The sequence below is a fragment of the Castor canadensis genome, chromosome 8 (genome assembly GCF_047511655.1).
Source record: "Castor canadensis chromosome 8, mCasCan1.hap1v2, whole genome shotgun sequence".
Taxonomy (NCBI): domain Eukaryota; kingdom Metazoa; phylum Chordata; class Mammalia; order Rodentia; family Castoridae; genus Castor; species Castor canadensis.
Genome location: NC_133393.1, coordinates 35,478,067 through 35,502,753, shown reverse-complemented (window position 1 = coordinate 35,502,753; position 24,687 = coordinate 35,478,067). Strand labels below are relative to the sequence as shown.

At 43.4% G+C, this 24,687-nt stretch overlaps 1 protein-coding gene across 4 annotated transcripts in view; it reads left to right on the top strand.

Annotated features, from left to right (window-relative positions):
* The first annotated feature begins 342 nt into the window (after positions 1-342).
* The window catches only part of E2f3 (E2F transcription factor 3), a 72,500-nt gene continuing 48,155 nt past the window's right edge, over positions 343-24,687 (top strand). For 2 of the 4 annotated variants that reach the window (XM_020180870.2, XM_020180869.2), the window contains exon 1: positions 343-800. In XM_020180870.2, coding sequence (XP_020036459.2) covers positions 420-800 — 381 coding nt within the window. In that variant the 5' untranslated portion in view covers positions 343-419. Of the gene's footprint in view, positions 801-1,853; positions 2,023-24,687 lie in introns of those variants that run through there. The other 2 variants (XM_020180871.2, XM_074082800.1) reach the window with 1 other exon arrangement.

Genomic DNA, 24,687 nt, shown 5'->3' with positions numbered 1-24,687 from the left:
TATGGTTTGAAAAGCCGGCGGGAAATCTGAGTTTCGCGGGAGGACCTTGGCGCGTAAACCGTATCCCTTCATTCATTGTCAGCAGCAGCTTCCTGGAGCCATTTTTCAGCTGCCGGCCGCAGCACCCGGGCTGCCGCCACCGCCTCGCAATCCGTTGCATCGGCTGCCCCCGACGCCTCCATCCTCCCTCGGGGCCTGATATCCTTGCGGCCGGGACCCTCCTCTCTCCAGAGCCCCGATTATTTTTGGCCCCCGGGGCCTGTGCGGTGCGGAAAAATAAAAGGAGAGAGAGGGGGCTCGGAAGCGCCGGGCAGGGAGGAGAGAAGGAGGAGAGACTTGGAAACTCCGACTGCAAATAATAAAGAAATTGAAAGCAATAAATTAATATACCGTAACACTAAAAAGAGCAGGAGCGAGAGATGAGAAAGGGGATCCAGCCCGCCCTGGAGCAGTACCTGGTGACCGCCGGGGGTGGGGAGGGGGCGGCTGTCGTCGCCGCTGCCGCTGCAGCCTCCATGGACAAAAGGGCACTGCTAGCCAGCCCCGGCTTCGCCGCCGCCGCTGCCGCCGCCCCGGGCGCATACATCCAGATCCTCACCACGAACACTTCCACCACCTCCTGTTCCTCCTCCCTCCAAAGCGGCGCCCTCGCCGCCGGCCCCCTACTCCCCAGTGTCCCCGGCGCGGAGCCCACCGCTGGCAGCCTCCTCTACACCACGCCACACGGACCCTCCAGCAGAGCCGGGCTGCTGCAGCAGCCACCAGCGCCGGGACGCAGCAGCGGCGGCGGCGGCCCTCCGGTAATACCCTCCCTCCCCACCCACCGTCCCCAGCCCAGGCGGGAGGTGGGCTCGCTCGGCGCGGGGTGGCGGGCGCGCAGCGGGCCGCGGGGGGAGAGCGCGAGGCCGAGCATCGTGGGCCTCGGCGCTGTCCCTCCAACGAGGGCTTATTGTTAGGCTGGTGTGCTTCCCCCTCCCAACCCCCAGCGCTGGGAGGGTCGGGGGTCCGGGCTGGGCGTGCGGGGCAGCGGGTACTGCCTTGGCGCGAACCACATCAAACACTGCAAAACTTTTCGCGGCCCCCCCTTTCTTTTCCTGCACTTTTCCCTACCCCCATTCTGCTCTCCCCTCCAACTCGAAGCTTCCTCTTTCTCGGGCGTAGGAAGGGGTCACGCCCCGGATGGAGAAGGGGGTGGGGGGAGGGAGTAGTGAACCGGAGAGTGGGGGACCCCAGGGGTTGCAAACTGGGGTCCTGTGGACGTACTCGCCCCACTCTGGCCTCCGAGCCCCATGGGTGGCCGAGGGGTCCCTAAGGCGTGCTGGGAGCGCTGGGGCTCCAACTGGGCTGCGCTTGGCCAATTTGGGGATTTGTAACTCCTGGCAACAAAGGGGCTAGGGGAGTCGGGGGTAGGGGAGGTGGAGCTGGAAGCAGGGTCGGGCTGGGGCGTGGGCTGTCTGGGGTGAGGGGCCAGTGGGGCTGGTGCTCCGGCCTGGGCGCATCCTGGCAGAGGCAGCGGCGGCGCCCGCGTGGCCCGAGCGCCGGGGCCTTCCTTGCCGGGCCCCGGGCCTGCCCTTGACCCGCCTCTCCCCCTTGCCCCTTCCTTCCCCGCCCTGTCCCCCTCCCCGCCCCGCGGCGACAGAGGGCGGGGGCAGCTGGGTTCCCGTCCCGCCGCTTGGGTCTGTCCCTCTCTCCGGGACCCGCCGGTGACGTTTCGCACACGTGCGCGGAGGACGCGCCTGTGACTGGGGAGGAGGCGGCGGCAGGAGGGGGCGCTGGAGGGGGAGAGGGGGGCACCCACTTCCTCCTGCTCGCCGGCTCCCTGGCCTGGGACGGTCCCGGCTCCCTCGCACCCGCCCCCGGCACCACCACCCTCCCTCTCCTGTCCCCACCCCCCCCTCCACCGGTGCCCGCCCTCGCCCGGCGCCGCCGGTCTGCTCGGCCCTCCGGGCCCCCTCTCCAGCCGGCCCCCCCCCACCTCCCCCCGGAGCCAGGCTGGTTTCGGAAATGCCCTTACAGCAGCAGGTTAGTGACCGGGACGGCTCGGGGGCTGCCGCCGCCGCGGGGGCGCGGGATTCGGTGGGGGGCTGGAGCCGTGAGGGTAGGCGGTTGAGCGGGGTTCTGGAGTGGGAATGGGGGGTTGGGTGCTTCAGGGAAATGAGTAAGCAAGAAAAATCTAACTAAGTAAATGCCCCGGCCTCCGGTTCTGGGAGCCCCGGGGCGGGAGTGATCGCCCCAGGGGGTGGGCATGGTGTTTACGTGTATTTTTTCCTGGGGGGCGGATGGATGGGCGATTGAAAATAGGAAGGGGGCTTCTCGCCAATGGCCGAGTTGAGCTCTGATCTGTCTTCTTCCCTTGTGCTGAAGGGGGAGGGGGATAGGTCAGAGGGTAGGGTGTCTGTAGGGTTCCCAGGCCACCCGCCACCCCCTCCCTTTGTCCCTGTAATTTATAAAGCGCCTTTGAGAGATGATTTAGGTCAGTATGCGGCTTCTCTTTTTGTTGGTACTAGAAAGAAGTGTGACCAGAAGGTCTCCCCCTTTCTCCTTTTCTCTCCTTCATTCCTTCCTCCATGCCTCCTTGTTTTCACCCTCGTGGTGAGGCTTGGCCCAAATGGGGCTAGAACCGAACCAGACTCAGAGAAATGGTTGCTTGATTAATACCAGTCATGGACCTCACCTAGTCTCAGCTCCAAATGGGTTTCTTTTTTTTGCAGAACAAGATTTTGCTGGGGTCTTTAAGAAACTCTGCACATAAGCAGCACTTTGGGAAATGGGATGAGTTTGGGAATAATTAAAATTTTTATTTCCTTCCTGCTCCTAATTTCTCTCAGGGTTGGATCTTAACTGCTTTCCAGCTCCAAACATACTTGCTGGAGATGTGTGATACAGTCTCAGTCAAAGACGCTCATCCTTTTTTAGTGACTAGGGTCTGCCAGCAGGGGGGAAACGGAGTACTGTACCTGCTCACACATACAGTATCCGGTGTGCCGACTCTCAGCCACAAGAATATTCCACGCTTTTATTAGCACCAAATACTCTTACTGACTTGACCTAAACATGCTTGGACACATTTTAACCGTATTTCCACCGATACAGTTCTGTTACTATATCATAAACCTAACCTGAAACAACTGACTATTGACATGCTTCTTGGATTGGTTTCAGATTCATCAGGGGGTAGTTCTGATAATGGGAAATTGTGAGACCACTAAATTGCTTTTTTCTTTTTTAATTTAAATCTTAGAGCGCTTGTTGGACCAGGTCTCCACGACTGTCCAGCCAAATTTATATGTAGCTTACTGTATTTAAGTATTTAAAGTATAAAAAAATTGCCCTTACCACCTTCCAAGTTATTTCAAAAACTTTATTCTCCTTGCCATGAGGTTATTATTCCAGGAATATATATTCTTTTGGACTTGGACACACAAAAAATAATTTTTCATTACAGGAATAAAAATGTAGCTTATACATATTCAAGAGCAGTTTTATGTAAGATCGTAATATATACTGAATCATTGGTTAATCTACACTTTTAAGAGCTATATATTGTGGGAGGGGTAGGAAGATTTATCTAGTCGATGCATACAAAGTCCTAAGAACTGTATATAAAGTTTGATTTATTTTTTTCCTTATCAGGTTACATTAAACTTCAGTTAAGTCTTGGGATTTTATTGATATTTTTTCCCTAAGCAGGAACAACAGAATGGAGTAGCTAAATGAGTAGCTAAACAAAGATAAGACCGTCTAAGCACTTTGCAACCAAGAAGAGGTTGCAAATTCTTCAGGTCTGCAGAGTTGCATACCCATCTGGTTCTGTTCCCAAGTTCTGTCTCAAGAACATCTAAGAACTTAACCAGGAGCAAATTCCTCACCTTTTTACTAGCTGCATAACCTCCTCTGTACATGTTGCCTGATCTTAGGCAAATCTTTCAAAACTTTATTTCTTTTTCTGTAAAATAGGTACAATAATAATACTAACTTTAAGGTTCTTTTTAAAGAATTAATGTATGTAAAATGCTTAGCACAGGGCCTAGCAAATAATGGATGCCTAGTAAAATTAGCATTGAGAAGTTCTTTTTGTAACTTAAGTAGTGTTAAGATCACATGCATGTACCTTTGTGTATCTGAGCAGAATGGTTCAAAGTTTTCTAAAGTGATAGTTAACTACTTATTTATACCTAAATGATTTAGGTTTTAAAATACATAAAAACATGATCATCCTAGCAATGGGTAAAATAGAGACATTTCAGTAAGGCATTGCCTCTATAGGATGGTGGTGGTGCACTGAGCATGTACCTTGGATTGTGACAAATTGAGGTTGGTTCACCCCAACTTGTTTTGCCTGAGTTCCACTTTCATGACTCCTTGGACTTATTAACGTTTGGATGCATTTTCTGCTTAGTGGCTTTTGCAGAACTGAACTCTCAACCTTCACCATGTCAGAGATGTGTGCTACATAAGTTCAGTGTTACATGGTGAAACTTGGAAATGGACAAACTTCAAAGAAACCACAGTCAGAAGTGCTATTCCCTGGAGCAGACAAGGCTTCATCATTTTCTACCTCTTCATTTTTCTAGAACGACACTGAAATTATTTCCTTCCAGAAAATTTGGGACCCATTAATGCAAGAGGCAGTGGCTTGTCACATCAGATTTAATTTAGTCCAGCCATAGCAAACATTCTTCAGTGCTTGAAATTTTCATCGGAGAATGAAGGAACCATAGGTACTATTTCAACAGGGTCTCTTTTCCTGCCCAAGTATAAAAGAAGAAAAATGCTGGGTTCCTGTGGTTCTGTACTCAATAATCTTTCTTCTGCTGAGATATATGGTTGATGCCAAGTTTAAGCTGGGAGGGAACTTGTAGTCACTACATACCCCAAAATGGATGTCTTAATGTAATGCAGTGCCCAGACTCAGGCAAGCAATACAAATAGCTCCACTATAATCAGTACCAAGTGCCCCACCCTAATCATCTTGAGAGAAAGCACCCTTAACTGTGGCACTGTGAGCGAAATCACCCCAACTTACTAACAGGAAAAGGATTTCTTGATTTTCTATTAATCGCACTTTGTGTAACACTTGGAAAGGTAGAGTCTGAGATTAAGTGCTGTGTAAAACTAAGTTGAAAGCTGAAAATAATACTCTTAAGCTTAAACATGAATAAATACCAACACCTGGAGATTGAAAGACGTGGGAGAAAGCTGTATTGTGGTTTCTTAGATATAAAACAATAGTTGTCTTTTAACTCTTCTGTCTTAATTGCCACCCCAAAGATATACCAACCAACCTTTAACCCCTTTCCAAGGGACTTGGACTCATTCAGCAAGTAGCTTCAAGTATTCAAGTTAATTTTCTGGCTGGTTTTCTAACCTAACTTGATTTCTAAATACCTTGTTTGTATAACCAGCTATGTCCACTTTCCCAAGCTGACCAACTCCCAATACCTTTTATCCAGCAACTTTCTAAAAATATTTTAATTAGGATGAGTGAAAATTTGCCCGACAAATCAAGTTCATCATAGATTCCCACAAAACTGTGCCAAATAGTACAGGGTAAAGAAAGTAGGTTTCAGTTTCTATCAGATTCTCTTGAATTTTATTAAAGAGGGGAACCTGAATTCTTTGAGGTACTAAGTATGTGTGGTTTAGAGTATCTTTTCATGCTTTTTAGTGGTTTAAAAATAGTGTGCCAGGGAGTGTATTTACAATTGCTAAAGACCCTTCTTCTTCTTCCTCCTTCTTCATTCTTTTTCTCCATTTTTTATGGGACTAAGAAGGGCAGATGACTAGGAAAGCAGTAAATATAGGAAACCACTAATGTATGTCCTTCATCTTCCCCTGATCCTGTCTGACTTCTGCAAATGACTTGGAAAATGTATTTTAACAAGGAGAAGTTATACAACAGAAGGTGCAAAAAAGCAACAGCTGAGATGGGAGACAGGAGATTGGGAGGGTCAGGATGGAGTGAATATAGAGGGATAGCATAGGTGATTTCTACTTCAATAAGAGGGAAGTTGGTTTCTTTTCTGTTCATATTTTTGCTTCAAACACTCCCCTACAATGTATAAATTATAAGAATACATTCTCACCCTCCTACCCTTAATGAGCATCAGTCATGACCACCACAATTGTCTGCAGTATAACTTGGAAAAAGTGGTAAAGACCACATGAACTTTGCTTTGCTGAAGACTGAGTAACACAGTCCCCAGCTTTGCTTTATGAACTAAGGCAGGAGTTTATGTCAGCTTGAGGTTTGTGGCAGTGAGAATTGACAGCTGATGAAATTGGAGGGGTGATAAAAGGAGTTATTGGTTTCTGTTTGCTTTCTGTTATCATAGTCCAACTGTCTGGGGCCATTTGTAGTGTCCAGGCAACATTCTTATAACTTGACAGTCCCTAAGAACAGTACTTCAGGTTAGCATAAGCAATGCCTAATAATTACAATGGCTTTGGAATCCTAACATCTTGAGAGCTATAAAGCAGAGTCCTCATCTACCCACCCCCTTGTTTTGCAGGTGAGGAAATTAAGACCCAAAGCAGTTAAATCATTTGCCCAAGGTCACAAGCCAGGGAGGGGCAAAGCCAGAACTGAAACTAGAGACTCTTACATTCTTACAAGAAGCCTCATTTGCCAAGTGAAGGTTGACTATGTCATGTGTGCCTATATGGGAAAATTGCACTGTGTAGGATACATTTTAGATTTCTATCAGTAGTGGTTACATTGAATTAAAAAAAAGATACATAAAGAAGTGTCCTTTGAACAAGTTGGCTGTGGTATAATAACTTATTCCCAAGGAAACTAAGCAAGACTACCTTAGATGCTAAGTAAAAAGGGGATTACAAAATAAAAGGAATGACTGACTCATAAAAACATGGTAGTGGCATTTTTAAAGCTTGATTTGATATTTGCAAATTTGGTTATCTTCTGTGGATATGACATTTCTGGTGCCCAAAAAGTGAAGCATGTACTTCACAGAGAACATCCTAAAAGGATTTGAAAGTTTCTTGGGAGAGGGACATGGTGCAGCTCTGGCATTATAAAGTTGTCCTGTGCCATCTACATCCTGAATAACTGGTGGTCTTCAGAGGTCCTGAAGCCCTTACCCTGTGGCATTGACCAAGGTGCTTTTCCTGTGGTTAGGTCCAGGAAGATTTCGGGTTTAGCAAAGTGGCTGATCAGTTAACAATTCCAGAGGAAGTCATCAACCCCTCAAAGCCAAAACTAATTTCCTTAAAATGCCCTATTTCACTTGTGGAACTGAGAAAGCTTAAAAATAGAATTGCTTCAAGTCCCAAAGCCTGAAACTGAAACATAATCCAACATGGCTGTAGTTCACTGTCTCAGTAGGGACAGGGGTATATGGTTTATCTGTAATCCGCAAGCCAGAAGGTTACCCTGTATGGATAGGGCTAACCACCAGTGAGCAGTAAGTGGCAATTGAAGCAAGTGGCGATATCTGTGCAGCTGATTTCCTCTGAAAGATTTTTTGGTGGGTGGAGGCTGACTTGGGGAATAGAGGAGTTAAATGTCTTTGGCCTCACCAGTCAGTTCTTGCCTGGCCACCCTAGAGGACCTTTTAACTCCTCCAGCATGCTCTGCAGTGATTGCTGAGAAAAGTTTCTTCCTGCCCTGATTTTTGTGATTCTGAAGTGTGTGGGTCTAAATTCAAGGCCACAAGCAGAAACCTGGGGCCTGTAGATTTCACTCCTCCTCTGCCCTTCCCCATTCCTGATGCTTTGGGGCTCTAGAAGCATATAACCTGAGCAGCAACTCTGAGGCCCACACCAGCCCCCTCTGAGCTCCTTTGTATTCAGCAGCCCTCTTGCAGAGGAGGCTCCTGTGTATAAAAATCCCTCCTAAAAGCAAGTGAGAGACTGCTGAATGCAGGGTTAAGTGATGGAACCTGGAGCCAGTGCCCAGTTCTTATTCTGCTTCCACCTACCATCTGTGTGACTTTGTGCAAAAGCCTTAATCTAGCCTCATTTCCTCATCTGTATCTACCTTGTGAGTTCTTGTGAGGGGAGCAAACTGAAATGAGTTCATACTGTTCAGTGCTTAGACCAGTGCCTGGTACATGAGTGTTAAAACAGATACATGAGGCCATTGTTCTTCTCTTCCATGGCCATCTTTACTCTGCCCTTCTGTGATTTGTTTTCTTAACTAGCCTTTAGTGTTCCTCTCAAACCCAGATGCACCTCTAAAAATGGTGGTGATGAGAAGGGGAAAGAGTGAACCATGGTATGGCCTTTGTATACTGTTAGTCATTAGAATTGAGGGTCTTTGTATCTCTTTATAAGCTGTTCATTGACTTTGGAGAAAGAATAGAAGGATAAGCTTCTTATTCTAATAGCATTATAGTAGTAATAGTGTCATAAATAAAACCTTTATTTCTGTGATTAAATGTCTTAATAAAGTAGCACTATTAATATGAATTGTTCCATTAACATAATTTCACTTCTGTACAGTAAAACATGACTTACAACTGAATGGGAGAAATTGGGGTGTCTGGGCTCTTGAACCCTGGCTGACTTGGAGTCTGGCTGGTGTTTGTGGGGATGGGGGCCAGTCTTGCTCACCAGAGGCAGCTGAACCTGCCTCTGCATCTCTTTCTTTCTCCTCTTCTCCCTGCCTCTCATTCTTTTTTTTTTTCATTCCTCTCCTTCTACCTGGCTCTTAGATGAGGCTTGCAGGGTCAGGTGTGGTGGTTCATGCCTGTAATCCCAGGATCACAGTTTGAGACTGGTATGGGCAAAAGCACAAGACCCTATCTGAAAAATCTAAAGCAAAAAGGGCTGGGGTGTGTGGTTCAAATGGTAGAGCACTTTCAAGGCCCTGATTCAATCCCCACTACTACCAAAAATGAAAAGATGAGCTTTACAACCATTTCCCGGGCATTCAGATACCATGAAAGTATCTTTCCAATCCTCCCAGCTTATGTGCTACCATGGCACTGGGTTTCAGGTGGATGTGGGTTTTGCCCTAGAGCATTTACTCATGGGATCATTCTCCTGCTTCACTAACCTTGCTCCCCCACTTCCCACTGGTCCTTCAAGACCCGCACAGGGGAAAACTCCCCTGGCTCCCCAAGGTTGGACCACCCCCACTTCCTTTCTGCCTTCCTGTGGCACATCACAGTCTGCCTTGTGTCCTAATCTTCTTCTTCACTTACTCCTCCTCCAAAGCTGTGTGCTCTGAGAGTTCAGACTGCCTTTTCATCATGTGCTTCCCAGATGCCTTCTATGTTGTAGACTCAAATATTTGAGAAGAGACATTTTTGTTAGACACCTACAATGGGCTTAGCACCCCATTTGTCCTGACAGGGATGCAAAAGAAGTATGAGGTGTGATCCACCCACTCTTGAGTTTACATTCTGAGGAGATGAGCTTTAAACACAAGTTGATCTGCAAGCAAGACTAAACAGGAGTCAGGAAGAAAACAAGACTCATCTAGTCCTCGTTTGTACAGTGTCGACAGGAAGAGCGGGGTGAGAGTCACCAGACTCCTGCTGGGCCATGAGAACAGGGAGGCCATGGTTCCCTTGGCTGCCAGACTCAGAGCATATCAGGATGCGTGTTAGAATCTCTTGGGATGCTTATAAAAAAATATTGGTATCTGGGCCCCACCCAGGCTAATTAGAATCTCTAAGGTGGTATCTAGAAATGGGCTTTTCTTTAAAATGTCCCAGATGGTTGTGATGTGGTCTTGCCATGGGAGCTTCTTGGCTAAGTGGAGAGAGAAGACTGGAGAGTCTGTTTCTGGCTAGGGAAACATAAGCCAGTGGTAGGGAGGTAGAAAGTAGGTTAGCATAAGGGGGGACCAGTTGGACTGACATTAATATAGAAGGATAATATGGCCATTAGAATATATTGGTAAAATCGGTATAGAATAGGGATTGCCTTCATACAGGGGCTGGGCAGGAAGTAAATTGTGGGTGAAGGTGAGTGACTGGGGGAGGTGCCCATTTACACACACAGAAAAAGGGTGCTGTCAAAAGGGGACTGTGGGATCTTGCCCAGGGAATGGTGGCCAAAGGAGAAGGCAGTCCCTGTGTATTACTAGATATTCAACCTTCTCAAAATGCCAGAAATTTCCAGTTTTCAGATGTTGGCTCAATTAAAAAGAAAAATGTGCAGGCCAAACAAAATAGGTCTCTAGGCCAGATTTGGCTTAAGGGCTGCCACTCAGCAGTCTCTGGTGTGTGGGATAATAATCACTAATGTTTACTGAGTGGCTATGTGTATTGAGAGCACTAAACTAAGTGCTTTACTCACATTAGCACATTATCCACATAACAACCTATGAAGTGGGTATTACCACCATCCTTGTTCTACACAGAATTAAATAAACAGCTAAGGGTTAAGGGCCTGGCTTAGGGCCCTACTAATAAGTGGGGCAACCAAAATTAAACCCAAGGAACCAGGCTCCAAAGTCTCATCTTACTCTGTTTTTATCCCCTTTGGTCTCTGGCATTGTATTAAGTATGTAGTACGAACTCAAGATACCTGTCACAAAGAAAGAATCCAGTGTATGTCCTGATACAGGCTGAGTATCTCTTGTCAATAATGTTTGGACAATTCTTGAGAGGTGGAGGCAGGAGGATTGCAAGTTCGAGGCCTGGGCTACATAAGTAAGATCGTGTCTCCAAAAAAAAAAACAGTGCTTGGGATCAAAGGTTTTTTGTTTTTCACACTTAGGGACATTTGCCTAAAATAGTGAAATTTTCTTGGGAATGGGGCCCAAGTGTAAACACATTCATTTCTGTTTCATATATACCTTAGACACTTGGCTTTAAGGTAATACACATTAAGGTAATTTTATACATATAAGGTAATTTTATATATTTTGTAATGATTTTGTGCATGAAACAAAGTTTCTTGATGTGGAATTTTCTACTTGAGACATTTTGGACTTAAGTTTCAGATTTTGGAGCATTTCACATTTTCATATTAATGATATTCATCCTATAATAAGAATTGCCTGTAGCACCTGTCTCAGATACAGATTTCTAGTCTCCATCCCTGTCCTCATTCGCAGAAGCACCAAGCTCTAACCCGAAACATTGGAGAAGCACTGCAGTAAGTAGGTGAGCACAGGTAAAGTTTCTTGAACAGGATTACCCATTGAGGGAAGGACGCTCCTCACAACTCTTTCTCAGCTATAAAGAACAGACTCGTAGACCTCATGCCCACTCTTGTGGTACCAACTTCTGGATTTCCAGGTCATTACCAAAGCAAGCCATCCAAAAATGAATTACTCAAAGAAAGTGCTCCCAAATGATTGAGAATCTACGCTCAGAGATCAAAGTGGGCAAGTTTGCTGCATGCTAGGCAACAACAGCATCAGGGTTCCCTGCCTTGAGTGGTTTAATCTACCTTGTAGTAGGAAGGCTTTGTGTTCTGTTGCATATGGGCCTATTGTAAAACCAGACATTTGAATGGGAAGACCCAGCCAGGGTGCACCTTTTAGGGTATGGGTGCTGTGGAGTTGATACTTCTGAAAGCAGGACGGCCACAACAAGGGTGTGTGTGAATGAAGAGGCAGGATGGAAGTGAGAATTCATCAAGGGAGAAAAGAAGTGTAAAGACTTTGACTCTCAAGATGGTTAACTCCTGAGGCTGAGCTGCATTTTGTCTGGTGTGCACTACATGGAGGGTATGATTAGGTGGCTGTGAGTGACACCATGGATCATCAGCTTTCTGAGGGCTGGCAATGTATGTAACTCTGGCATAAGGTTATAGTGGAAGTCCTCATGAACAATAGCAAACCAAGAATTGGTCTCTCCTAGTTTTCAGGGGGAAAAATGAACGTGGTACTATAGCAACCTTTCATCATTTTCACTTCTCCCTCTGTAATATGAAAAGGAGACAAATTCATCAGGTTGATTTTGGGGGATCAATACTGTCAGTGCTCCCAGAGACAAACCTTCAGATGTTATTTATTGCGTGTTTTACTAGGTCTCTGCCTGGCTCCTAGCTTCTTTGACAAAGCCCACAGTTTGCAGCCTCTCAAAGCAAAGAGCCAGCTGGAGAGTGCTGTGCATAAAGAAAGGTCACATAATTATGTCCTGAACCGAGGTGGCCCTTTTTACCATAATTTCCTATGCTCTCTGATTTTGCTGATTAAAAAAAAAAAATCTTTGAATGTGTTTTCTTAAGCTCTGTTATATTAAAGTTTAAAAATGAGTCTTTGAGTACTCTTCAGGAAAGAGCCATGTAAATTCTAAATATCTTTATAATTGATTTTTTTATAATATGTGTTTAAGCCTATTTGCAATACTCCTTGAATTGTTTTTTTGTTGCCATATTAGATAACAAAACTTATAATGATCACACTAACAACGTGATACGGCTTCCAACCTTTTGTGTTCTGGGAATGGTCTTTAGGAGGCAAGACACTGACACAGCAGTGGGGTACGCATGCATTGTGAGACTTCAGATGTGGCTCCAGAACCATGCTTTGCCACAGTATGTGTGACCTTTCACAAATTACATCTTCAAGCTGCAGTTACCTAAAATAGTGATCCTGTCTCTACTGGTTGAAAGGATTAAATGAGATAGTGTTTGTAGGAAATGTACTTGGTGTTCCTTAAAGTTCTCCCTACACTGGCACCCTAAGATAGGAAGTGTTGAGTATTGGTTGAATCTGAACTTTAAAGAATTTTTACCCTTTCCAGAGAAAACAAACTATTAGACAACAATTATTGAACACCTACTTTGTACATTTGTGCAAAATGTAGTTCCTGGTACTCTGGGGTTTTTAGAGGTCTAAATTAACCTTCTGGCCCTCGAGGAGTTCATTGGTAAATAGGGGAGATAAAACATGTTCTCTTAAAACTCAGATAAAAGGTAGTGAAGACCATAAGAAAATATCAGTGAAGTTTCTTCACCAAGCTCGGGGGAGAGGGAGGAGTGACAAAGAGGTTTTAGGAAATTTTATTTTATTCATATTGTTGGTAGTACCGGAGTTTGGAACTCGGGGCCTTGAGCTTGCTAGGCATGCCCTCAGCCCTGATTTTAGGAAATTTTAAGCTAGCGCAGGCGAGTTTTAAAAGCACTAATTGACATTTGGTCAGATACTTCTTTGGTAGAGGACTGTCCTGTGCATTTATAATACTTAGCGCCATCCCTGGCCTCTGTGCATAGATGCCAGTAGTGCCTCCACAGATGAGACAATCAGAATTGTCTCTAGACACTGCTAAATGTCCCCTGGGGCAAAATCACTACTGAACTAGACCTTGAAGAAAGGGCAGAAGTAGGGAAATACATATATGTGCATCTTCTATTTTTCAATGATAAAAATTTGCAAGCACATGGGTTTTCATAATGAATCCCAGAGCTGTGACTTGTTGCTCCCACTCTTGACTGATGGTACAGAGAAAGGGTGCTCTTTGTGGCTAACCGAAGGAAGACCTGTCTGTTTTCTGATCAGGCATATTAATTGGCTACAAGGAGCTACTCTGTAACTTGGAGAAGAAAGATCAAAGTCTGTAGTTCTGGGGAGGAAATTTTGCATTTATCATTGACTCAACTGAGTAATTAAGAGAACTTCTGCTCAGGATCAAACTTCCCAGCTTGGTTTTTAATCCCAGCCTCACTGTTTTATAGTTTCATGATTTGCCCACATCATTTTCTCTCTATGCCCTGTTTCCTCTCCTGTTAAATGAGGAAAATCATCATCTCTACCCTGCGGGGTTATTGTGAGATTGAAAGCAAGTGAGTGTAAAGTGCTGGCTCTAGCCCTGGCCCTGTGCTTAGCAAAAAATGCTTGTCTTTATCATCTGTATTGTTGCCACTGTTATTAAGCTCAGCTTCCCTCTCAGGGCAACTCAGCAGTTAGCAACCGTTCCCTTCCCTTTGTAGCTTGCGCTTCTACAATCACTCTTCTTACTCACCATCCCCACACTGGCCAGGGGTTTAGCCATGGGGCTGTCTGAGTCGCTTCACTTATTTAGCAGATGTGTATTGAGCACCTAGGACGTGCCAGCCACCATCCTAGGTTCAAGGGACACAGCAGTGTCAGAACAGACAAAATTGCTTGGAGTTGTGTGGCTTTGTCATAACTGACGGAAATGTTCCCATGTAATAAACACCCTGCCCCAGTCTTGGGTGGACTCTGGTCTGTTTTGTTTTGAACTGTGATTCATAAATGAGTGACCCCAGACTACCAGCATTACTTGGGAACTTGTAAAAATTGTTTTCCCATCAGGCCCTAGACCTGCTGAGTCAGAAACCCTGGGGATGGGTTCAGCCACAGATATACCAGGTATGAGAGCCGGTGTTTGGGGAAAGCAAGTTCTGGGGAGAACCCAAGGTTTTGATTGGGCTATCGTGTTACATGGTGTCATCAAAAACTGCATTCATGTAGAGATTCCAGTATCAGAGTTTACAAACTAGGGTGTCTCAAGATGGTTCAGACTGGCAGCCTCGTCTCATCTCTTCCCTGGGCTGGCCATCCCTCTTTTAAATAGGACACTTTTGGGAGGGATCAGGACTCAGTACCAGAGACTCAGATTTCCTTGGGTTTCCTTCACTTGCCTCCCCTTGCCGCTTTTCTCCAAGGATTTTTGATATGTTTGACCATCTTTTTGCTTCATTTAATTTCTTTTCTTGTCTTCTTTGCACCATTAAAAATCTTTATATCTGTGATCAAATTGCCACCAGGCAAATTGCCAGCCAGAGGGCCTATCTGGAAAAGAAGTGATGCTCTCCTTTCATGTCTGATAATTTGGGTATTTAGAGATACTGCAAGCCCAGCTACTTGGGAGGTAAAGATAGGAGGATCACAGTTAGAGGCCAGCCTGGGCAAAAGTTAGCAAAGCCCCCATCTCAATCAACAAGCTGGGCCTGGTAATTCATGCCTGTTATCCTAACTATGCAGGAGGCATAGGTTGGAGGATCATGGTACAAAAAAAACAATTAGGAGTGAATGAAAATGGTAGGCCATGGGGAACATATAGTAGAGTAAGTAGTCACAGCTCTTTGTTTAAAAAACTTTAGGATTATTCACAGTTTGAGTGAGTATAAATAACCAACATATAAATTAGAACCAAAATCACAGAATCTGAAGTCTTGATAAGTTAAAGCTTTCATTTAAAAATATATAAAGAAACTTAAAAAACTAATGTTCCCTGATATTTTTTTCATGATGATGAATTTAAAAAAAAAAAAAAAAAACTCCCAAATGAAGTTGGCAAAAATAGCTTTACTTTGCTCCAGCCCCAAACCTGGGTCTACTTATAAGTGCATTTACTTCCCATCATTTAATTTACAAACGTTAATTAATTACTGCCGTATTAAAAGGAGTGTTTGAGACTGTTTGGTACTTCTGTTTGAAAAGAAAAGACTGTGTCTTGAACAGGCACATGAAAGATTATAAGAATTTGTTATGGTCCAGGTTTGTCTTGGTTCCCTAAAAATGTCTCTCCGGTCATTGGTGGCATTTCCTCTCTTTTTCTGTCTACCTTCAGCCCAGACAACTTCTGGTCACAGCAGCAGTTTTAAGTTTGCCATTTGTGGTTGATTTTATTACAGAGGTTGTGAAAGGAAGGCGAGCAGTACTCATTTCTTGCTTCCTGCCTTGCTTCAAAGTGTAAGGATCATCTTTTCTCACTTTGAGTTTTGGTTTGCTGCACTGTATAGGAAGGGTTAGCCAAGGTGTGGTCCTTCAACACCCACTCGGCCTGACCCAGCACCTATTATTTTTCCCAAAACCAGCTTTGGGGACTGAGCTGTGGCCCCCACCCCCACTCCTTTGACTTGTGGAGTAAAGAAATTGGAATAGAGCTGCACTATCAGAATAGATGAATTTCATAAATATTTGCCAGATGAACCCAGTGACATATTGTCGCACATGACAGTAACAAGTGGCCAAGCGTTGAGCTCTTTTGCTTTTCATTTCTTCAATTATGTGAATAACAGTGGTAAATTAGTCAGCCTCTTGACCGCCATTTTAGGTAAGGTAGGTCTCCAACAGTTTTTGCACTTTACAGAGATCTCAATAGGAAAAACGATTGTCCCCAACCACACAGGATTGGTAATTACACTTACTGCCCTGGAGGACTACTTTGTCTTAAAGTTCTGAAGGCTGGTAAACTTAGAATGCACACTGATTTACCCCAAGAAATATAACTACTAAGTGGACAATTGCACCAATTAGTATTATTAGCAGAGTCAGAATAAACGAGTTGAATGATCCTGTTAGTAACCCCTAGCCGTGATGATTCCTCCCTAGAGTGGACCTGCAGAGGTAGGAGGGCTGCTGGCTGCTCAAGGAACATAGGGACACTGTCAATTACTCAGATCCTCAATTCTATGACTGTGATATGAAATGCTGACTTTGTTGTCTTTCTTTGTAGAAAGTACTTGTTTCGGTATATGGTTTTTTTTTTTTAATATCAAAGAACATTAAGTGGAGGGGAAATTGAAATACCCTCTTGATTCCTAGTTTTGCTTCCTTCTTAGAGGTAACACAATAAAAAACTTGGCCTTTTCCTTTTATGTATGTTTGAAAGTATATAATTTCTATAAAAGTCCAAATGATTTTAAAATACAAAAGCACTATAGATTGCAGCTTGCAGGTTTTACTCAGGAAGGTATTAGGCCTATTTCCTTATCAGTGTATACTGGTGTTCATTATTCTTTGTAGTAGTTAGGCATATGGATATTACATTGTAATCATGCCTTGACTCATGTCTTAAAACTAAATAAATATCCTTGGCAAAGTCAATTTTTAAAAAATATTTATTTTCTTTTTTGTGACAGTTGCCATATAGCCCGTGCTGGCCTCAAACTCGAGGTCCTCCTGCCTTACCCAGCCTCCCGAGTGCTGGGACACATATGTCCCAGCTACAAAGCCAAATTTTTTAACCCTTGCTTTGTTGATGTGTAAATCCTTAGGAGAGATCTCGTTGGGTCTTCCACTTAAGTCAGTTAAAGACACTGACCACCCTGTAGGATGTAGACAGGCACCTGGTAACCCATCCCAGATCCTGACCTTTCACATCTTGTGAGAAGACTCCTTGTGCCTGGGTAGCATAATGAGTCAAAAACATAGCCCTCGATCTGGAATCCTGGTTTTACCAGTGTCCAGAAGTGTAGCCTTGGACAAATTCAACCAGTGAACCTCCTTTTCCTCATCCACAGGTGAGGATACTGGTACCAACCCTTGATGGTTGCTGTATTTGATAAATTAATGTAAATGCTTACTGCCATTTCAATATAGAAAAATGTCCAAGAAGCATAAGCAGTTACTTTCTTACTGCCCCAATTCAACAGGGGAGAGGAAAGCCCAGTCTGCAAAGCTGCAAGAAAATGTAATCATGAAGACTGTAATTTTAGTGAAAAGAAGAATGAGAGAGGGAAGACTTTCCTTATTTATAGCAAAACACACCACAGAGCTACTGTATTTGAAGCAGTGTGCCATTTCCTTTAGAGAGAACCAAACTAGGGCAGATTAGGTTTGGATACACAGCGTGCCTGCGCGCACTGTCACAAACTGTTTCACACAATAAGCATGGCTTTACAAATTGAGGAAAGGCTGCATCGATTCTCTAAATGGCACTCTCATATCTGGCTATCCATTTAGGAAAAATACAAAGTCAGACCTTTAACACATGCACGTGTGAACACATACAACCCTTCCAAAGAAGTTAAAGATCAAACTACTAAAGTCACGAAGTCAGGAGAAGAAAATATAAGGGACAGTTGCTATGATTTGGTGATGAGGGAAAGGTTTTCTTAAAGCAAGCCACTCATAAAACATAAACTGTAAAGGTTATAATTTTAAATGTATAAAATGAATAAAACTTCTGCAGAGAAAAGTACATCAGAAATAAAAAGAAAAATGACAGGTTAGGAAAAAATATGTTACACATAGCACAGAAAGCCTAGTATCTATAATTCATTAAAAGTCCCAATAACTTAATAAGAAACAATAGCTAAGTAGCCTTATAAACAAAAATGGTGAAGATTCAAAGAGGTAATTCAGAGAAATGTAAATCAGGGCAAAGATGCTTAAACTTACTTGCCTATTCTTAGATAGCCATTGTAGCACTGTTTATAATAGCAACAGTTAAAATCAGAATTAACAGAAATGACCGTCCCATGGGAATGGCTACATACATTTCTAGCATGTCCGTGTGAGTGGCTATTATAAAGAATAATAAGCACCAGGATGTGCTGATGAGGAAACGTCAAATACTTTGTGGAGTAAAAACCTTGCAGTCTGCAACTTGTACATCCTTTGCATCTGAAGATCACTTGTACTTTTCTATAAAATGCATATTTGCAAATGGACATGAAAGGGAAAAGCCAAGCTTTTATTTTGGTTACCTCTGGGAAGGAGAGGGTATTTTAATTTCCACTCCACTTCATCCCCTTGTGTTTAAAAACAGTAATAGTAGTAACCATTTATCAAGTACTTTTCTTATTGGCAATATTAGTGTTTGAACGCAGGACCTCGCTCTTGGTAGGCAGATGTTCTGCCACTTGAGTCATGTCCTGGTCCTCCTTTGATTTAGGTATTTTCCATATAGGGGCTGATGTCCCATCCCACCCCCCAGGGCCAGACTCAGACTTAAAAGCCCTGTTTATTGGTTGAGATGGGGTCTCGCTAAGTTTTTCCCTGAGTTAGGCTGGAACCTAGATCCTCCTGATCTCCAACTCCCAAATAGCTGGGATTACAGAAATGTGCCATCACACCTGGCCTTACCAGGTACTTTTTCTTATGCCAGACACTGTTTAATGCTCCCTCAGCTCACTTAGAGAGGTGGAGCTAGATGTGGTTTGAAAGACAGTCAGGCTTCCATATCTGTGGGCTTCACATCTGAGGATTCAATCAAACGAGGATCCAAAATATTTTTTAACGTGTGTCTATAACTGGACCCAGCCAGACTTTTTTTTTCTTTTCACTGTTCTCTTAACTATATAGTAGAATAACTACTTATGTGCTATTTACATTATATTAAATAATCTAGAGATGTTTTGAAATAATGGGGAGAGTGCATAGGTTGCAAGCAGAAGCTATACTCTTTTATATAAGAGACTTGAGCAGGCTAGGATTTTGGTATGATGGTGGAGTGGGGGTGCCCTGGAACCAGTCTCCCATGGATACTAAGGTAGCATAGCCCTAAACATTAAGGAGGGACCACCAGGTAGGACAAGCCACACATACAGTCCTTTTAGAAGAAAGTGCACGTGTTTGCTCTCTTGTGGAGGATCCAGAAGTGTCTGGCTGGAGAGCAGCATGTAAACTAGCGTGTATTCATGTGTGTCTCAATCAGGACCCAACCACCCATGCCTACCCTCCCCATCAGGTGGTTGCCTCTTGACGCAGATTCTCGCAGGTGCCTTCTGTTGGCTATTGGGGCAAACATGAGGAAAGTAATTTTCTTTGGAAAACTTTGGAGCTGCCTCCCAAACAAGGCCCGCTGAGCTCCCACTGGGAGCCTTGGAAAAGTAATCCTATTTATTGGTAGTACTGTATTGATTCTGTGTGTAAAATGGACCCAGAGGCCTGTGACAATGAGTCCATTTGAAATTATAATTTAAAATATCTAACAGAATAGCAGTGCCAAAATACTATCCCAGAATATAAATGATGAGATGTTTAGTGAATTTCTCATGTGCACATAATTAATTGGCAATAGGGGGAGGGTTCACGTTTGTTTTCATATCCTAAGTCCTTTAATGTAGTTTTTTTCAACAATTGCTGGTGTAAAGTGTAGAGGAATTAAATCTTAGAGTCCTTTATAAAAATATAGTTTTGCTTTGTTGTTCACTTGGTCACATTATCCAGTTTTGTATTATATAAGAGAAGGCACTTAATCAAGGAGTTGGTACTTTTATTGCATAGCTACATTGTTAATTTTGTGCAAGTCCAAAAGGTTTCTTTCTAGATTGAAAGGTAAATGAATAATGTTTTGTTACTTATTTAGCACATTTTTTGAGTGGTATGGGATTTGAACTCAGGCCTTTGTGCTTGCAAGGTGGGTACTCTACCACTTTAGCCTTGCCTCCAGCAACACGCATTTCTTAATGTCCATAGTTATGGCTGGAACATTTACTTCATTCCCAACCTCCTGTTGATGGTGTCTGTCCAGTCACCACCTAGTGTCGCATTGGGATTATGGCCACATTGTGGGCCTTATAGGGCTGCACCATGGTGACCACTGTAGCCTGTAGCCCTGGAGTCTTGCCCTGGCCTCGGTCCAACTGGGCCTTCTCTCATGCCCAGGGATGAAATTTGAACTCTGCTTACTCTTTTAGCAGTTTTTCTCTACATTTCTTTTAAGATCTACTTTCTCTTCTTCCTTCCTATCCCCACCCCCCAATACAACTGCTCTGGCATCCTGGCTTTTTCCATTCTTGACAAATGATCTGTCCGCTGTAACTGTAGCTTTGCTGTGCTGATATCTGTTGAAATTAGACCCAGAATCTAAATGTGGCTTCATGAAAGTATGGGCGAGACATTTTCCTCTTCAAATAGTCTAGTTTATTGGCACCCAAACTACCTATCGGTAGCTTTTGCACTGTGGTGCTGGGAGAAGAAAATGGGGTGCTATGTGTCTAAAAATGATTTAAAGTTAAAAGTTCTATATAAGGCACAGTATTGGTTGATTTTTTTCATCTATGATAAAGTAATGTTCCCCACCACTGCTGCCTGCATCCCTCAAACATACTGAACTGACTTCACTCTAGTTGCGTTTCTTATCATGTAATAGGAATCACGAATCCTCCCTATGTCTGCTACCACAGCTACCTAATAAGGCTTTGTAACCAAAAGATTAAATGTCTCATTTATGCTCTATTGACTGAGTTGCCCAAACACTTTGTATTTGGCCCTTTCTCTCTTAGAAGTTCAAGACAATAATTTGGTCCTGAAACTTTCTGCAAAATACAGGTCCCTGATAAATGTGACTCCACAGCGATTATTCAGATAATTCCCTGAGAGAATGAGAGACTGCTTGGGGAAGAGGACTCTGCCAGGTTATAAGCAATAGTGAGGTTAGCCATGTAGTCAGAGTCAGGGCCCTAGAATCTGGGGTGGGGGAGGGGTGATGAGTCATGACTTGCATGGGTAACAGTCCCCTCTAAGCTTTGGTATTTCATCTGCCAAATGATGTTTTTTGTTTTGGGTTTTGTTTTGCTTTGTATTTTGGTACTAGGCAGGTTCTCTACCACTGCAGCCATATCCCCAACCCATTTTCGCTTTAGTTGTTTTTCAGGTAAGGTCTCTTGTCTTTGCCTGGAGCCAGCCTCAGACCCTGATCCTCCCAATCCCTGCCTCTGGAGTTGCTGGGATCACAGATGTGAGCCCCACTGTGCTTCATCACTGAATGATGATCTTCAGATTTGCAACATCCCCCTCTGTTCAAAACTTCTGTGACTCTGCCCAGTAAGCCACAGGTTGTTGCTGTGGCTCTTGAGTTTTGGGGGACTTTGGGGAGGTTTCACTGCTTGAGGTGGCTCCTAAACGCTGTCACTGGGCGCTAGGAACCCTGCCTTCCATCAACTCACTGGACCTGCGCAGGTTTTACAGTGGTGCTGCAAAGTACCTTGATATCCGCAGGTATCTGATTCCAGGAGACCCACTGAGAAAATGCTGCTCATGTTTTCGATGCACAGACTTCAGTGCTCTGTAACTACTCAAATTACCTACACTGTATGGACGTAGGCCTGCCCATCCATAACTTAAACCTGCATGGAGGAGGCTACATTATTGTCATAAAAAGTGCTGTTGTACACATCAATACTGCTCACCAAAAAATTGATCTTATTTCATGCTTTTTATTTTGAATACTGCGATGCTTGATTCATTTTTCCTATAAGGTTGCCCAACTTCCGCTACAGACATGCTGCCTTTAACACATCTGATTTTCACTTTACACTTGAGTTAAGTATATTCACTTTTATCTTGCTTTTTGGGAGGCAGGTTTTTCACAAAATTAAGGCAGGGAAACTCTCAGTAGCTCACACAACAGTTTGAACACAACTGGCTAACGTGGGACTGACTTGAGAGTTTCTCTGTACTAACTGAGCTGCGTGATGAACGTGCAAGAATTCAAGCTTTTGAAAGAGCGTCTATCTAGAACATGGAGTCAGGAAGGTTGTTTCTTACTGTATATGTTGAGAAAGCAGGCAATTGGGATTGAAAACAGGTCTTCTGACTAAATCTCATTAGCATACAACTTTTCATCCATGAAGAGCACATACAGCATCATTAGGTAAATAGACCTGTTTATTTTCATTGTCCTGAAAAAATATTTAAGGCAATTTTGACCAGCATGGGTTTGGCACAGGTTTGGTGTTCTTTTGGTTTGTTTTTGGCAGTACTGGAGTTTGAACTCAGGGCTCATGCTTGCTAGGCAGTCACTATACTGCTTGAGCCACTTCGCCAGCCCTTTACTTTTTAAATTTATTTTTATTTTTGTGGTATTGTGGTTTGAATTCAGGGCTTTACACTTGCAAAGCAGGCACTCTATTGCTTGAGCCATGACTCCAGTCGTGGTACAAATTTTGACGTAGTGTTTTCTGGTTTTTGTGTTGTTTTTCGAAGCCATCCTGCAATGATATATATGTATTTTTTTTTTTAATTTCTGGAAATTCAGGACTATGTAATTGCCAGGTCAGGTACAAGATACTAAAGGTCTTAGTCCAGTAGTTCTCAACTAGAGACCGCTCTACCCTCCAAAAGTGGCTTGGCAATGTCTGGAGATGTTTTTGGTTGTCCTAACTGGGGGTGGGAGGAGGTACCAGCATGTAATGGGTAGAGCTCAGGAATCTGTAAACAGCCTATATTACACAGGAGAACCCTCCCCTGCTTGTAACAAAGAATTACATGGTTAAGGAGCCTTGCTTCATGTAATCTTGTTCCTGTTGCAGGTGAACTTTCTCCCTTATTACAAAGTACGTAAGTCCTCTCAAACAGATGTATATAGAAAGAGAGGGAGAGAGAGACAGAGAGAGAGAAGGGGAGGGAGAGTCTTGCTATATAGCCTAGACTGGTTTTGAGCTTGTAATCTTCCTGCTCAGGTTTAGGAATGGTGGGATTACAGGCATGCTTCCCATGCCTAGCTAGTATATTTATTTTCTAAGGTATTTTGGTTTTCTCTACAAGTAGTCTTCAAACCTTGTAAGCGGAGGAGGGAGTTGAAGAGGAAACCATTTCTGTTCTTCCATACATGTGAAGTCTATAAAACTTTGAAATCCAATCAGAACTTTTTCTCAGCAGTTTTCTTTTTGCCCAATACCATTAACACATTGATGTTTTAGTTCCTAAAGTGTGTAGCCTGCTACACGGTGGCAGGCTATACAAATAAAATGTGCTCTGACTACATTTTACTTGCTCTTTTTCTATATAAATCATGCTTGGCTTTTTGTTCTTACAAATTGATTCCTAGGGTAATTTTAATATTTCTTTTTAAACTATTTTCTTTCAAATTGAACTGCCCTAGTTACAATGAACCATCACTTCCCAAATGAATCCTCTGTGTTAAAATGGCAGGGTCTTCTAAATAGTCCTGCTTGGATCATTGTGCTATAGCTAATCAAATGTAAAACAGGAAGTTTTATTTTAAATGTAAATTTTTAAAATTTTTAACTGCTGATTTTTCCATTCTGAAATATTAAGGTAAATAAAGTTGCCAGATAAAGGATGCCAAGTTCATTTGGACTTCAGGTATGCAAGGATAATTAGGTTCCAACCAATATTTGGCATATGCTTATCATAGAAAAAAATTGTTCTCTGTCTGCAATTCTAATTTAACTGATGTTCTGTGTTTTTACTTACTAAATCTGGCAACCTTAATCATAGAACACAGGGTAATTGGAAAATACCAGGAAATACCACTCATATTTGACATCTCCCTGCATAACTTTATTTTGGATGTTGTACTTTACAAAAGGTCTTAAACAATAAATCTCAGGTAATTATTTGCTATAAACAAGGAAATTTGAAAATTTGTTTTACAATCACGTGTGCTTTTCTTACAGTGTAGTAATCTACAATATGACATTCAGAAATGTCATGTTTAACCTACCACCTCCATTCCAGAGGGAAAGCTGGGTGGGGGAGAGAATAGAATACTTTCTATAGTTAACTTCTAGGGATTGCCTAGACCTTAAATGAGGTGATTACACTGGATCTAAATTCTTGCTCTTCATAAATGACAGAATTTACTTTAGAACTGAGGACCAGTTAACAAGTGGGACAGGTTGATTGTAATGTAATTAGATTAGCTTTGGAAAATAGCAAAAAGGCCCAACAATGTCTCAGAAACAGAATTCACAGGAGTCTGCTGAAAATGAGTGTTCAAGGCTCTTCCCACTCTCTAAATTAGATGTGCACCTGGATCTACCTTTTGGAAGGAACGCAGCAGCTGTTGTAGGATGCCAGTGTCTTTGTGGTCTCAAAATGAGGCCATTGCAGAATCTTCTGCCTTCAATGACCTTAAAGAGGTTTCTGCCTCTGAACCATGGTCTACTAACTGCATATTCCCTGGTCCTTTGTCATATCCCGTGGCTTACCTCCACTTTCTGCCAATGTCCTGAGAGCTGGAATTGGTCTGCATTGACAGTTCTAGCTTCCACTGCAGTGACCTGTAAGTCAGGAGTTAATGCCCCAGGAGCAGCCCCCACCTTGGGAAGATGGAAGCCATTGGATAAAAGGTCCTACCTTGGAGAACAGTTGGA